Genomic DNA, 17,349 nt, shown 5'->3' on the forward strand with positions numbered 1-17,349 from the left:
CCATTAGTGTATTATATAAACGTGTAACCTAAAAAAAGTTTTATAAATTTTTAAAATAAATTATTTATATATTTTAGAATTATTGTTGAGGATAAAAAATAGTGATTTTAAATTTTTGAGATTGATAATTAAAAAAATATTTTTTTAATAATTAAAATTAAAATTTATTCATTTTATAAAGATTAAAAATATGGAGACTCAGTGTCTTGATTGTTTTTTGTCTTCTTTAGTTTTCATACTTTACCAAAAAAAAATATTCTATAAAGATAAAAATAATCTTTATAAATTTTATAAAAAATAAAAAAATAAATAGTATTTTCATGAATTTAAATAAAAAAATACTCATTTTACATAAATTAAAAACATATATAACTTAGGATATTTGACTCACATGAAATTAGTTTGAAAAATGAAAATTCTAAAAAAAAAAAAAAGTGTAGCGAAGGTGGAAAAAAATTACTCATTTTATAATGCTCTTTTACCCTTTTTCTACTTTCATGCATTTTATCTGTTAGATTCTTTTACGGACTTCATTAATTGTCCTAAATCACAAAATTCACAATCTCTTCCACCCTCCCATCCCCACTGTGCTCGCTGAAAACTCCTGATTCCAAAATTTCTTTTGTTCAAGATAATTGTGGTCAACGCTTTGGAATTGTGTATCCAGATTAACATCATTATCTTTCTCTTTTACTTTATTAAATGAATGTGTGTTAAAGAGACTCGATCTTTAACTCAAGTTTTTATCAATACGTTTTTTTTCCTTTTTTTATTATTATATTTATTTATATAATATTTAATTTAACTTATTCTGATTTTAATAATAATAAATTTTTAGTCTCAAATTAGAAAAGAAAAATATTCATGTATATGTTAATGATTTTATTCAAATGTTTTAGTGAAAGAAAATTAGACTAATCAAAATGTTATATTACGTGATAATTTATTGAAGAAAAAAAAAAGATTTACAAGACATTCTTATGATAATTTCTAAAAAAATTAAGAATATATCAATAAATTACCGATAACAATATTTATCTTAGGTTATTGATGAGAAACTTTTAATTGAAATATTTCTTCTTAAAATGTTTATTTTGAAGATTTAGTTCATAAGACTTGAAGTGAAGAATTACTAAAAAGGCATCTCATTTGTAAAGACTAATAGATACAAAAAAGTATTAGATGTCAGCATCAAACATAAAGAACAAAGTAAAGGGAAGATAATGTTCTCATTTTAAAACAAGCAAGAATAAAAAAAATAAAGAGAAATCACTCAAGCTCAACAAGCTATATTATTTGTTGTTTGATTCTCTAATTTCAAAGAAACCCGCTTCATATTTATAACTCTAATTTGTAATAGAAAAAAGAAGTGAGATGTATTCTTCTTTAGTGAATGTTCCATAATAAGATATTAACTTGTGATCTTTGCTTGTTACAAGAACACAAAAATCTTTTTTCTTGCAAACATTTTCTAGTTAATATTGAGAGTATAATGGTGTAGGAAAGAAAGGAGAAATCAAAGAGTTGTTGTGTGTAGTCTCATAACAGGTGATCGTGAGATTGTTCTTCTCAACAGGTGGCTGAGTGAAATTTCTCAGCATGTGACCATGTAGTAGTTGTTTGTATTAATATGTGGCTAAATTTGTTCAACAGTTGGCTATGATTTTAGTTAAAAATCTCACAAAGTTGTGTGGGGACTAAGGGGGGTGTATTGGATTAGGATTTTAAAGGACTTTTTTAGTTAAAAAAAATCCTACGGATTTTAAAAGATTTTGCAGGATTTTCATGACTTTTAAGATTTTGCAGGATTCTACAAGACTTAAAATCAGGATTTTAATAGATTCTGTGGGATTTTGTAGAAATTTCATGGATTTTTGACATTTGATAAGATTTCAAAAAAAATTTCATACATTCAAATTTAAAGAGTCAAAGACAAAAAAAAAAAAAAAAATAATGTCTAGAGAATTAATAATAATAATAATAATAATTCTCCATAATATCTTGTCCTCTTAAATAGCATTCACTCACATATTCATATCTATACTAGTCCTCCAAGCATTAGCGTATTTTCGCTCTTGTTCCTGGATTTGAATAATAGGTTCAAAAGTATGATCTTCATTAATTGGTAACGTTGAAGATGAAGGTTCATCCACTACTTTAATTGGAAATTCATCAGAACGACATTCTTTACGTAGAAAATTATGTAGTGTTACACATACTAACACAAGTTCTACTCGTGTCTTAAATAAAAATGGAGATGCTGACTTAAAAATTGTGAACCTTGATTTAAAAATACCAAATATTTTCTCGATCACATTCCTTAAAGACGCATGACAAAGATTGAACAATTCTTTCTCATTTTCAGGGTGATTACCCGGACCTGCAAAATCTTGTAGATGATACCTTACACCTCGAAATGGAGCTAAAAATTGGCGTCGATTAGGAAATCCACAATCCACCAAAAAAATAGTTACCTAATTACATATGCAATATATATAATATTAGTATAATAATAATAATAATAATAATAATAATTATTATTATTATTTAAAGAATAAGCATTTAGATATAAGGAATATATATATATATATATATATATATATATATATATATATTATTTTAGTTATATATTATATGATAATTTTTAACGATATTTATAAATATAAATTATTCTAACAAATATTTTAACAATATTTCCTCTTTTAAAAAATAAGCTAATGAAGGCATAAATTCTAAACCCTAAAAAATTAGATACTGCAACGTTTTATGTTAATTTTCTCTTTTAAAATATAAAAAAGTCCTAATTTCACAATATAAAAAGAAAAAGAAAAATTCATAGTAAAAAAAATAAAATAATTGTTGAGTCATAAAAGGAGGAGAATAAGAGTAACAAACTTAAGGGAAGAAGATAAATCGCAATTTTTATGCTAAGAGGGTTCTTCCCCCAATTAAGATCAATTTTCATCTCATTTTACTCACAGAAACCCTAACAAATTCATCTTTTATATATATATATATATATATATATATATATATATATATTGTAGAGATTATAATATCAATTTCATCTTTCACTTTTTTCTTTTCTTGATGTGTGTTATAAAAAAAATTACCACTTAAAAGTTAAAATTTTAAGCATTTTTTTGTGTTATATAAAGGAACAAATTCAACTACATAGAATAAAATAAAGCAAGTCAATTAAAGAGAACGAACAGAAAAATATAACAAATCAATGACACTATCATTTATATATCAGAGTTTCACAAAATAGGAGAATGAGATGAGAACAATATTACAATATTATATATGAGCAATGAACAATAGTGCAGTATTATTAGCAAAGAAAAAATGGAGAAGACAAGAGCATAGAAAAAAAAGATAAAAAACTCACTTGAAAAGTCACTTCAAACAATCCTTCGAAATCCAATGGGTTTGGATGGGATTGTTTTATGAATTTGGTATTTATAGATAACACTAGAAAGTCCTTCAAAATCCCTCTCACACAACAATCCTTTAAAATCCTTATATTTTTGAATACCAATGGATTGTTTTTAAGTTGTAAAAAATCTCAAATGAATATCAATGGATTTTAATGGACTCTTAAAAAAATCTTGAAAATCCTGATTGAATACCACTGGATTATTTTTAAGTGACATAAAATCCTGATTGAATACCAATGGATTTTTTTACTCAAAAAAAGTTTTTTAAAATCCTACGAAATCCTAAACCAATACACCCCCCTAAATGTAGCCTGGTTGGAATGAAACAATATAATGATGTGTCCTTTCTCTACTTCCTTGTCTCTTTACTTTATTATTTGGCTTACAATATTTATTGTTATATCATTGCATAGTCTGAATCATAAACAAGTAAACTCATAAATTGTTCCAACAAAATACACTTAGTACAAAATCAAATTTTACTCAAACAGTTTGTCTTCTGAAAAATTGATTTGAAAAAGAACAATTTTTAAAATGAAACAATTCAACACTCCTTGTATTTTGACATTCACTTCAATTGGCATTAGAGTTTGACTCTTAAAGTTGATCACACTTAATAGTGCAAGATAAAACATCTTGAAGAAATGATGACTATGCAACTCCCAACTATATTCATTGTTGAAGGATCCTCAACAAATAAACCTCCTAAATTTGATGGAAAAGATTGATACTATTTTAGAGATAAAATGAAATTATTCATGGGCTCACAAGATGTGAATCTACTATAAATAGTCGAAGAAGAGTCATATGTATCATTGAAAATATCGGAGTTATAATAAAACTCAAAACAAGAACGAAATGTTGAAGAAAAAGCAAGATGTTTATTAAATTTAAAAGAAATTCTATTTGACTTACTCTAAGAAGAACTGAGTATGAATGTTTGCAGTGTGATATTATTTGATTTTTATCTTAAAAGTCATTCAAACCAAACAAGAAAATTACGTATGGATTAGTTTGAATGAATTATGAAAACTGAACAAGATCAAAACAATCTTTTTATATTTTTGTTTAATTTGATTTTTGCGGTTTTTAAATTTTGTTATTTTAAAATCAACTAAAATATATAATATTATGTTATTTGTTTAAGATTATACGTAAAAAAAAACATAAAATTAAAAGTATGCAGATATTTAATATTTAAGTTATTTTGTGTATTTAATATCGATTCTTATCTTATTATTTCTAGTAAAAACATTTATTTAATACAATCTTAGTTATCATATTAATTTTCTTTTTCTTATATATATAGATTGTCACTTTAAAAAAAATCTTATTATAAATAAATAAAAATTTCTCATTCTAAAATTTAGTTTATAAAATATATTTTATGTTATGTGTCAATTTTATATACATACACTATGTATTTGGAATATATATAAACTAAATTATATATATATATATATATATATATATATATATATATATAAATAAATAAAAGTAAGTACAACTTGATTTGATTTTGAGATATTAAATTTCAATATAAAAATCGAACAAAATCGTACAATTTTAAAAAGTTTATAATCAAACTAAACTCTAATTTATGATTTTTTTATTAGTTTTTAATTTTCAAGATTGATTTGCGATTCTTTTTAGTTGATTTGATTTTGAATAACTCTAAAATTAAGTATAATATAGTCAAAGAATACAACACAACAAAAGATATGTGCGTGGGAAAAATTAAGAGTTACTATGAATGTACACATCAAGTAAAAGATTGCAAAGTGAATATAACTTAACAATTTGAAATGTTTGAATAGCCTTTTAATTTTGAAATAATTTTAAATTTTTGTAATATCTCACAATATACAATAATTTTTTTTCTTAATATAAAATATTTATAAAAAATTTAAAATACAATTATATGTTTAAAAATATTTATTTATATAAAATTTAAATATAATTTATATATTTATATATATCATTATATATTTTAGTTATATATAATAAATATTTATCATGTACATTGTACGAGTTAAAATACTAGTACTAAATAGAGATTAAATTAGGTCAAAATTATAAGAAAAAAAATTACAAATCATTTAAATGATATTAATATATTAACATTTTTTTATTTGTATTTATCATTAACTTTTTTGTCATAATTTATAAGTTTATACACCAAATTTTTTTTTTTATAATTTACATTAGTCATTTTATATTTTTTCATAAAAAAAATTAAAAAATTAAAAAATTAAAAATTTAAAAAATTAAAAAATAACAATTCTAAAATATAGATATATAAAATAAATATATGCACAGTACTTACAAACATACACAACACATATACACAATATATACATATGAATATATACTATTTATAAAAATTATGTCTTTTTAGTGTACATTTCAAAGTTTTTTAATTTAATTTAATTTTTATTACACCTACTAATTAATTATTTAAAATCACTCTTCCTCGTTGTTAAAACGCTGTCTCATGTTTAATTTTAATTATTTACACATATTTTAACATTTTAAAACTTTAACTAAACGAATTGATTCAACTGATAATTGAATCAGAAGTCAATCTGATAAAAAAAAATTAAATTGACATATTCCATTGTAATTTTCAAACACTTTTAGTGTGTGTAAAATTAAAAAATTTAGACACAACCTAAAATTGTAAGCAGGTCATGTAATTTTAGGGAGAGTACAATGGTTATTAATATAATGCTTCTATTCACTATATATGTGCACATTATTTTCACATATTAGTTAAAACATAAATTTTATGTACTAATATGTAAACCATGAAAATAATTTTTTTCACTAATCTAATGTTTTTGTTTGTTATATATGTTGCAAATTTTGTATATATCATCTTAAATATAAATTTTATATATTTAATATGTATATTGTGAAAATAAAAATCTTCAATCTTTATTTATTTATTTAAAAACATCTTTAACACATGGTATTAGTTTTATTAAAATTTATGTGTATGACATATACATGATGTGTATATTTTTTTTAAAAATTTTTTTAATAAAAATTGAGTCATAAAATTTAATTTATAACTTGTCAATCGACCAACTTTTGATTTATTGACTAAGTATCCTAACTGACTTGATAATCATATGATTTTTAAAACTTTAATTTTAATTTTAATTTTATAAATAAAATACATAAATATACAAAATATTTTTTTATACTAATCTATTATTATAAAGATAATATTGTTAAAAATAAATATTTACTTATATATACAATTTATTATAAATTATAATTATATTTTGATTAATATTTAACATAGAGGTTAAAATACTGGATTAAAACTTTTTTATATTTAATAAATATTTAATCTGAAGTTAAAATACTGGATTAAAAATTGTTTTACGGGAGTTATCTGTACATTTCTTTGTTCCTCTGTACTCTAAACAATAAAAAGAAAATGAGTGATATCACTTAAACTCTGCATTGTTTTTCTATTTATTTTTCAGGTAGTTTTTAATTTTTATTTTCTACGATCAAAGATATATCTGATTATTTATTTTATTTAAAAGAAAAAAAACTTTTCCTTTATTATTTGAGATTATAAATATTTTTTAATAAATTTTTATTCTAATTATTAACTTTATAAAATATAAATAATTTTTAACGTAATTTTAATCATAAATTTTTTATTTTTAATTCAAATAACATTTTCCAAAATTTAAATTTAATTTAGAACAAATTTAGTAGAAATGATTGACTTGACATAATAATGCATGTACCTTATCTGGCTTATCAACTACTTGTAAGAATATTAATAACAATTTTATAATTAATTAGTTTTTTTTTACTTATTGATTTAGTAAATTAAATTATTTTTATAAATACTTTTTTGACAACATAAATATTAATCAACATAAAAAAATTATATTAAAAAATGTGATAGAAATTAATTAATTTGCAGTTTTTCTATTTATAAAAATCTAACATGGTTTCTTAATTTTGAATTGACAATGACTAATTTTGAAAGAATTGAGGACGATGGGTGGTCTTGTCCAATCCACATGTCTCTTTATAAAACAATCCTTGTCGCATTAGTTTGGCCCCATCTCATCTCTCTCTACTCTCTTTTCTAACATCAAGTAATTCTCACGCAATCTCATTAAAATAAAAAATAAAAAAAATTCTCACAATGAATATATAAATAGTTTTTTTTTTTTTTTAATAATATAAAGATAATTTAAATTTTAAAAAAATTAAAATAGAAAAGTATGAAGCGGCGTCGTTTGTTGCGGCCTGAAAAAAGTCCACAACTATGAATGAAAGTCATTGGCATAATGACAAGCATATCCGCGACCTAGGATCCGCTCACTAACCCCAGTCAAATTCAAACTCAACCATAGTTACTCCATTTCACCAAAACATGCCACGTGTCCCAATCGAACGGTCATTTCCAAAGATATTCAGCATGACGCGCCACTATAAATATCTCTCATCTTCACTCCCAAGGTCCAAACCCTAATTCATCTTCTTCATCGTCACTTTCATCTCTGCAACTATGGCTAACCCTAAGGTTTTTTTTGACATGGCCATCGCCGGTCAGCCTGTCGGCCGTATCGTGTTTGAGCTCTACGCCGACGTGACTCCCCGCACCGCCGAGAACTTCCGTGCTCTCTGCACAGGCGAGAAGGGAGTCGGCCGCAGCGGCAAGCCTCTCCACTTCAAGGGCTCGTCTTTCCACCGTGTGATCCCTAACTTCATGTGCCAGGGAGGTGACTTCACTGCCGGAAACGGCACCGGCGGTGAGTCGATCTACGGCGCCAAGTTCGCCGATGAGAACTTCGTGAAGAAGCACACCGGTCCTGGTATCCTCTCGATGGCGAACGCGGGTCCTGGAACCAACGGATCTCAGTTCTTCATCTGCACGGCTAAGACCGAATGGCTCGACGGGAAGCACGTGGTGTTTGGACAGGTCGTTGACGGAATGAACGTGGTGAAGGAGATCGAGAAGGTTGGATCCAGCTCCGGCAAGACCTCCAGGCCAGTCACCATCGCCGACTGCGGTCAACTCTCTTAGATAGACGGTGTTGACCCGAGGCTTTTATATGTGCTGGTGGCTCTGAGTCTGTGTTGTGTTTCCCGGTGTCGTTTTACCTTTTCTCTTGTCGTTTAGGGATTGTGGTGTTATGATGGAAAACCCTTCCCTTTGAATCCTTTTATTTTCTGTCTAATATCCGTATGTGGTTCATAGAGTGAATGGAGTCTGTTATCAGAAACATAAAAATGATGAGCTACCTCAATAAAACTTAGGAAATTTCGCATCGCATCTGATTATCCTTTCATTTCTATGTATTTTTCTTGTTTCTGGATGTAGTCTTTTAATTTAACTGATTAATGATCACCAGTACTTAAATCAGATACTAGAAACATTCTTACTTTGATAATTAACTACTAAAACTGAAAATTTGGTTTTGTTTCTCTGATGTGGAAAAACTAAATTATGACTGTTGGTGAGAGTTTAATTTTCTTCAGTTATTAGAGTTTTTGATAAATAGTGATCAGTACTGTAATTTTATTTATTTTCTAGACATCTCAGTGAAAAAAATCTGATTTGGTTTTGGATGGTTTTGACACTTTGCCTTAACTTTGTTGGACACTTTTGACGTAACAAGGAAGTTGATTTAGTGTTGATGGGAGATGACACGTGCTAGTGTCCGTGTCCAGATTGTGTGAACCTAAAGCATGGACAATCACAATTGAAAATATCTGGTACTATGTGATGTGCGGACTAAGGATAATGTAATATAACTCATAATAAAATTTAAGATGAAATTAATAAATTGATTGGGATGTGGTGTGCCGCCACCGCAGTTTTCCTTGCACGAGCTTTTTTGTGATTTTTTTTTCATTTGTTGGTTTTGATGATTCAGTTTTTTCATATCTTCTTTAGTGTTTTGTATGGTACTGAACTACCAATCTCCTAAAAATTGCTTGGTAGTTTTTAAATTTGAGTTGAGTCTTGAATCATTAGGAAACAATAATAAAGTTGGAAGGGACCATATTCATGCCTACTCTAGCAACTAATTGAGAGGTTAAAACAAGGATAACATAAATTCATAGAGGTGAACCCTTAGATGGAAATTAAATGAAAAAGTTAAACCTGTGTACAATACAACACACTGATTCCTCGTCCTCTTCTTAAACCTTGATCAAAACGCTTCTTGTTTTCATTTAATCATTACTAAAATGCCAAGTTTTTCTTTTGGTAAATAAGAACTGTGCCATTCCCGCTATGACAAATTGACAATTGTGGGTGCAAAAGGTTTTCTTCTTGACTGGAAGATTATAAGACTGATTATGAAATTTCATGATACTTTAAAGTTGAAATTAATTGTGTGAAGAGATTATGTTTGTACTTAAATTCCACTGTGCTCATGTTACGCACAAAAGTCTGTCATCTATATTGGAATAGAATGTATAAAGATTCACATATACATGTAGTTTTTTTTTTTATTATTTAAAAAAAAATTGAGTCGCGGACCTGTTGTATTCTATGATGGTATTTTTATTTTTATTTTAATTTTTAGAGATTCCTCTGTCAGTGGATAGTCTTTTTAGGCAACAAGATGCTGCCTTCAATTTTTTATAGATCAGACATCAGAGAGCGTAGAAAGAAAGCATTCGAGTAATAACCACTCAGCATGGGTGGTTGGGGCTGCATTCAAAGGGATATAACATGCAACGTATAAAAAATGTTTGCAAAATAAATAAATAAATAATGTAACACATAAAAACATGAGTGTAATTAGATTTTTACACATAAAAATTGCATTTTTTTAGATTTCATATAATTTATCTATAAATATCTTTTATATGAACTCATGTTAAATGTGCATTGTGATTTTGATAAAAGGAAGTGTCTAACTACTTTAGAACATCAAGTGATTTTTTGTTAAATAAAAAAACTTATAAAGTGAATAAAGAATTTTCAAGGTAAAAACCAACATAGGGGTATATTTAAACATATTTTTTTAAAGTAATTTCATGTTCTTTATTTTTTAAATTACTTGCAAAATTTTAATGTAATTATGTTTAAAATTGTTATTTTTATTAGAAAATGGACCATCCTAATCCTTGGACCTTGGTGGAGTAACTTGTCCATGGTTCGGCCCAAAGTCCGTCCTGTTGTGCCTAAACGTTGGGTCATAGGTCAATAACTAGGCATGCATATTTGGTTGAAGAATTATCAAGGTATTAACACTAGTCAGCGGGCAATAGGTCAATTACTAGGCATGCATAATTGAGTTAATTTATTTAAAAAATAATCCTTTATTTTTTATTATAACTTTTAAATGATTATCTTTAAAAAAAATCTCTCGTACCACCCTTAAACGTTTTTAAGAACTTTTCTTGAGAGAATTTTTAAAGATTTATTAAATTTCTTATCTAATTTGATTTTTATTTATTATAATTATTTATGAATTAAATTTTAATATTTTAAAAATAAATTTACCCACCAAATATTTTATGTTAAATACAAATTTTTATTTTATGTGAGAGTATTCTTAAGGGATTTTTTTTTCAACGAGAGCGTTTATAATTTTTTTAACTTATTATTTAATTTAATTTCTATTTATCATAATTATTTATAATTTAAATTTAATATTTTTAAATAAATCAATTTCTATATATAAAACATAAATGACTATCTTTGTAGGGAGTATTTTTAGAGATTTCCTTTGGCGATAATTTTTAAATATTATTTCAAATTTATATTTAATTTAATTTTTATTTATGAATTAAATTTTAATATTTTAAAATAAATTATCAATTAATAAAAATATTCTTGCACTACAATATATATATATATATATATATATTTATTCAAATTTTAAATATAATATATATATTCAAATATAATATTTATTTATATATATTTATTTTAAATTTTAGTTATATATCATAAACATTTAATATGTGTATTGGACAAATTAAAATACTAGTTGATTTAATGATAAGGAATTTTTTTCCCCAAATTTTAAGGGTGAATAATAATTTGATATATATATATATAATAGATTGATAGAGAGGGGTTTTGAGGAATTTATGACTGATTATTATATTAAAACGTTACATATTATAAAACTGACGAGAAAATGTATTTTTAGTAAATAATTTCATTCTGTAGATTAATAAAACTTGGATAAAAAAGTCCATTCTTATTTTTTTATGAAATAATAAGCATCTCAATTTTTATAATTATTTATCGTTCACATGTTAAGCACTACTTTTATATATATGTACAACTCAAAAAATTATTGTTTTTAATAAATAATATGTGAAAATATATTAATAGTATAAAAATTTAATATTATTATTTAATTGTAAATTATTATTTATTTAAATTTATTAATTTTTATAATAATTATTTAACAAATTAAATTAATATTTTATTTTTATTGATATATGGTGTAAAAATTATTCCTCATACATTCATAAGATTAACATTTCTAATTGAATTTATGTTTTATTGAATAAAAAATAGTGTATCAAGTTGTTATTACCATTTTTCATATTGTTTATCTTTAAGCAATAGTCGTTATGAAAATAGGTTATTATATTTTTCTTATCATTTATCTTATGAAACTCACTCTTTACACAAAATAAAATTTATGTAAGTTTTATTAAATATGTTTTATTTATAAAACTCAACTTAAAAAAATTATTTATTTCTTTATATAAGACTTCATAATATTTTATATATTCATGTTTGTAAACTAAAATATTTCTACTTAAAACATGTTCTCTAAGTAGTATTAATTAAAAAATAAGTAGTATAGAATATTTATTCTAATTAATTAATAGAGAGGATGAATGTTAATTAAGAGAAAAAATAATACAAATTAATTTTAAAAAAAGATATATAAAAATAAAATAAATTTATTTTATCAAGTAGATTAATTATTCTTCTTAATTTGAATGATAGTGTATAAAAATTAGTACCATTCCATAATTTTACATGGGTGTATATTAGAAAGAGAGTGTTTAAAAGGCAAACTGTCCGGCGAGCGGAGCTGAAAAATACGGTTGGGCTGAGTGCGAATCTTCGTTTCCTCGGAAACCCTAAAACATAGAATCTTAGATGGAACTGACATGGTTGAGTGCCATTCTGGTCGGGGCTGGTTATCTTGCTTTCGGTTACTTCATTGGTTCTCAGTATCCCCCTCGTTTCCTCTTCTCTCATAAACTGTTGACTAAACATAAAGATGATGATTCACTTCTCAATGACACCGATAATAAGAAGAGGAATAGTAAGTCCAAACTCAAAGACCCACTTGAGATTGAAAAGCTCGCTAATATTCTCGATGATTTTAAGATGGTACTCCTCAAAATCCCTCTTTTTTTTCTTCCTCCAAAACCCATGTACTCAATCTTACTTGGTTGCTTCAAAAATCGTTCGTTTTTCTGCAGATACTCGTTGTCAGGAATGATCTTAAAATGGGTAAAGGGAAGATTGCTGCTCAATGCAGGTACGTAATCTTTAATAATATTAACTTTGAAACTTTGAATATGCTTAGAATATGAGACTTTTATTGTTCTGGTTGTTTAGTTTGTTGAAGTAGACTAACATAGAGATCCCCCTGAAGTCATTTATCTTCGTATTTCAATTCTGTGGACTTTATTTTTTAATTTTTTAATAATTATATTCTTATTCTATGAAAACCTGATAAATGGTTCAAACTCACTACATTGTTTCTCTTTTTCTTTTTTAATTGCAGTCATGCAACTTTAGGCCTTTATAAAAAGCTCCTTCATCGAGCACCAAAGGCTTTGAATAGGTACTGCCGTAACCTTGGTTGCACTTGAAGGTTATCTTGCATTTTATAATTTCATTATGAAGATTCTCAATGTCAATGTGCAGGTGGGAGATGTCAGCGCAGCCTAAGGTTGTTGTCAAAATTGAAAGTGAAGAGGATATGCTGGCTTTGCAAGTAAGTATTGTTTAGGGCAATTTTGTGCTACATTAGCCAAGTTATTGTGTAATATATGTAAGATTTGTATTGGACACTTCCCTGCTATACATAATCAGTTATTGGTTATAAATTTATAATTATGATCACAATGAAATTAGATTGGAAGCCAATTTACTTTTATTTAACAGTTATAACTCCTCACTTTTCCCATAAAGTGAACCAAATCAAGTGGTCTGGCCATATTTAACAAATGGATTATGGATGTAAAGGAGGACAATGAGAGAATACTTTAATGATCATAGAGCAATGTAAGGCAGGCAAGTTTGGGCTCTAGTGCGAAAATATTGACTGTAACACATGAAACAAGAGGAAAATTGCTTCTATACTTACTAGCAGCTGCAAATGTTGTGTGTAATTTTCTGAGGAAACATGGATAAGGCAAAGATGTGAGAGCTCTTACATAGTAGCATGCAATTTGGCTGTACTTGGTGAATGTGCAGGGAGAGGAAGTGGAGGGAAATTCATTCAACATAAAATATTGATGTCCAAAAATGAAAAATTAAAAAGAAAAAACCCTATGCATTTATTAGGCCCAAATGCTTATTTGAATGACATAATCTGACTGCTGTTTTAGCCTTCAGCGAATTGAATGGTAATTGGTAAGTACAGAGGAAGTTGGACTTCAGAGTTATGGAAATGATAGAAGTGAGAGCTTTGAAAGAGTGTAATTTGGATTATACACAATTAATGCTCACAGAGACGGGAGGTATGAACTTGGTCATCCAAAAAGATGAACATTCAACTTGAGGCTTGGAACTCAAACTGAATGTCACATTTTGTATTATTTCACCTTGTATTATACACAAAAGCAACTTCACAATCTTTGTTAGAAAGTGCAGTTAACTTGTGAGGGAAAAGAATTACTAGCTTGTCTAATTTAACAAAACAGGATAGCATAAAAAGGATTATTATGTTATCAGAAAAATATATTTTCAGAATCTCAAGTAAGAGCAGTTATCTTGTGAGGACAAAGATTACTAGCTCATCTAACTCAACAAAAAAGGATAGCATAAAAAGGTTTATTTTGTTTTCAGCAAACTATATTCTTAGAATCTCAAGTAGTTTTAGCTGTGTTGTTTTGTCTACTGATATTATATAAATTGTAGAGCCATTTATTTCTGTCTTGTTTTTGTAAGGGTAAACATATTTTTTAATTAATGAAAACATGCCTATAAAAATTGACGATAGTGTCTGGTTTGCATTGCTCTCTTCCATCATTTTCCCTGAGAGTACATGTTTTTTGTTCATATTTATCTTAATAGTTTATATATATCGAGTAAGTTATTTATTTATTTATTATTATTTAATTTTAATTTTTTTTATAATGCATGGCTCCTTTATTTAAAGCTGGTTTTGTATTAGTAAAATTATTGTTTGATGTGTTAGGAAAGTGCTAAATCTCTGAAGTTACCTACCCATATCACAATTGATGCTGGCAGAACACAGATTGCACCAAGTGAGTATTTGAAACTTCCATTATGTAGTTTTTTTAATAGATATCCAGTAGTTTTCATCAAGTATCATATAGCTGTCAAATTATATGAAAATTTGAAAACTTAATCATTTTAATGAGAACTTTCTATTCTTAAAAAAGTTATTTAAAAGACAATACTTCATGTCAATTTTCTAGATGTTTATTAAATTGTGTCTTTGGAAGCCAATGTGAAGTGTTGATGCTTGCTTCTGCTTCATGTATGTATCTGTATCAGTTGTTGGATATGTATATGATGCTAATACTCTTAGATACTTTACTGTTATTCATGAAGTATTTAAGTTTTTTTTTTTTTGAAAATCTAATGAAGGTATGAGATATAGATGATTGAATAAGATAACGCATAGAAGCATTGTCTTTGATTAACTAAACATGAAAGTTGTCGTCTTTACCAATGATACTCAAGGAGGGAATAAGATTGGTACTATTCCTATTTGTAGGCAATAGGCAATGATTTCTTATGACAATGATTTATAATTTATATTTTATCATTGTTCAAGAAGTATGCTTTTAATTTAGATTTTTTGAATTGCAACTAAATATTTATTATGTGTTATGAACTCTTATACATATATTAATATTAATATATATTTTAAAAGTAGTTGTATCGTTGTGATGCATTTGTATTATATCCAATACCTGATCTGATCCTTTGGAAGCTGTGTCCAGCTAGAGTAGAAACTAGAGATAGTTTTCCTGCATCCCCCTAAAATGAAATGGTCATCTCATGATCCTTTTTTTAATATTGAAGTTTAAGTCATGCTCGAATTATGTTGTTTCATACACACATACTGTGAATATAAGAGTTGCTAAGTTGGCTCTTTTGGACTGTCTGTGTCTCTATCTCACGTGAGAAAAGATGATTTGATTTACATTTTAAATGGTAAAGTTAGATAAATGACAGGCTTTTCTTTGGTTATTCGATACATATTCTACTTGTTGTAGCTGTATGATATAAAATTTTGTATATATTTAATGCTTATGAGTATGACAGTTAATTTACATTTTTTTCCCTTTTCTTTTCTAGATTCCAGAACAGTGATGGCAATTCTCGGTAATACTCTCCTCTAATGCACTTTCTTGGTTATGCAAATTTATGACCTGTTTACTTTGGTTTTTATTTTTTTCCATTTCTTGTTATCACTTTTAATTACAAAAATACCTCTTTATTTTTATTGTCTATTTTCAAATTTTTGTATATGAAATAGTAAAAAAAAATAAAATAAACCATTTTCAATATTTTCTATACAAATATTTGAAAACGAAATAAAATGAAAAGTAGGTGAGATTTTTATAATTAAAAGTGAAAACTAAAAATGCAACTAGAAAATATTTTCTTAAATCAAAGAGGTCCTTGCATTTTGTTCTTATGCAGCCAGTTGTTTGACCTAATATATGATATTCATGTGCAGGACCTGTTGAAGTGGTAGATGAGGTAACAGGTGGACTGAAACTTCTTTAGTTTTCTGTCGGATCAACATGTTGCATTGTTTACCATGAACCTGAGTGTTCGTGAAGGATAACAGACTGCACTAATTATGGGCCTCGTGAAGACTTACCATGTTCTTTGCCCACAAAAATTTACGATTAATCTTTAGTTGACAGTAAGGATAATGATGATGATGAAAGCTTTTCTTTGGAGATTTACCATGTGCAATTCAGTTTGTACTAGATATATATTCTGGTGATTCTAGGCACGGTGCCAAAAAGTTTTGTTCATGGCGGTACCATGATTGATGTTGGAAGGTATATGAATTTATTTAGCCACCAAAATAAAATTTGGACATGCCATATGGAATAAGAAAATATAGGGAGTATATTATATAGCACTCACTACGCATGGATTTAATCTCTGATAAATGAACGACGTGAACGCTGCCAACTAATGCATTTTTTTTAGCATATATGGATATAAAGTCACTCCCTTGATTCTAAAAGTTGTTACTATCAGAGAAAATCCGACATCAGGTGGTTCATTTCAGAATCATAATGTTAACTTGGCCATTCTACCATCAAAGATAAATCGTGAGACGGTTTTTCTTGTTTTATTACTTTTTTTCTTGAGTCGGTAGGTGTTCGAAAAGTTTTTCATTAGGGCTACGCTAAAATTCTGAATTGGTAATGATTAAGTCCACGAAGGATATGTTCTCAAGTTTGGGGTGGAGGGAGGGTAAAACATGATCTTGTACCTGAAACAAAAGGTTCGAGAAAGTTGTTTTCTGTTGTCTGCAAATGACTAGGTCGAAAACAATGATATTGTTGTAATTAAAAAGTGAAAAAAAAAATTAAAAAAAAACACAAATAAATGGACTATAGTATTTCTCATTTTTGTTTGTTTGTTAAATAGATATAACTATTTTTTTATCATAATTATTTATTAGAGTAAAATAGTGTG

General features: G+C 26.6%; 2 protein-coding genes across 2 annotated transcripts; both read left to right on the plus strand.

Moving 5' to 3' along the window:
• The first annotated feature begins 7,926 nt into the window (after positions 1-7,926).
• Positions 7,927-8,754, plus strand: LOC109788538 (peptidyl-prolyl cis-trans isomerase 2). The gene has a single exon (XM_020347283.3). The coding sequence runs from the start codon at positions 7,987-7,989 to the stop codon at positions 8,503-8,505; it is 519 nt and encodes a 172-aa protein (XP_020202872.1). The 5' UTR covers positions 7,927-7,986; the 3' UTR covers positions 8,506-8,754.
• A 3,693-nt stretch (positions 8,755-12,447) lies between these two features.
• Positions 12,448-16,760, plus strand: LOC109788536 (uncharacterized). Its single transcript, XM_020347281.3, has 7 exons — positions 12,448-12,807; positions 12,900-12,958; positions 13,208-13,267; positions 13,351-13,420; positions 14,849-14,918; positions 15,982-16,008; positions 16,367-16,760. Exons 1-7 carry the CDS (start codon positions 12,571-12,573, stop codon positions 16,414-16,416), a joined length of 573 nt encoding a protein of 190 aa, XP_020202870.1. The 5' UTR covers positions 12,448-12,570; the 3' UTR covers positions 16,417-16,760.
• Positions 16,761-17,349: the final 589 nt, after the last annotated feature.

Source organism: Cajanus cajan, chromosome 8 (assembly GCF_000230855.2).
Source record: "Cajanus cajan strain Asha chromosome 8, NIPB_CcT2T_4, whole genome shotgun sequence".
NCBI classification, from domain to species: domain Eukaryota; kingdom Viridiplantae; phylum Streptophyta; class Magnoliopsida; order Fabales; family Fabaceae; genus Cajanus; species Cajanus cajan.

Bases quoted from the DNA above. Each gene is read 5' to 3' on its own strand.
- LOC109788538 (XM_020347283.3), top strand. From the start codon at position 7,987: ATGGCTAACCCTAAGGTTTTTTTTGACATGGCCATCGCCGGTCAGCCT.
- LOC109788536 (XM_020347281.3), top strand. From the start codon at position 12,571: ATGGAACTGACATGGTTGAGTGCCATTCTGGTCGGGGCTGGTTATCTT. The intron at 12,959-13,207 runs GTACGTAATCTT...TTTTAATTGCAG, and splicing joins AAGATTGCTGCTCAATGCAG to TCATGCAACTTTAGGCCTTT. The intron at 13,421-14,848 runs GTAAGTATTGTT...TTGATGTGTTAG, and splicing joins AGGATATGCTGGCTTTGCAA to GAAAGTGCTAAATCTCTGAA.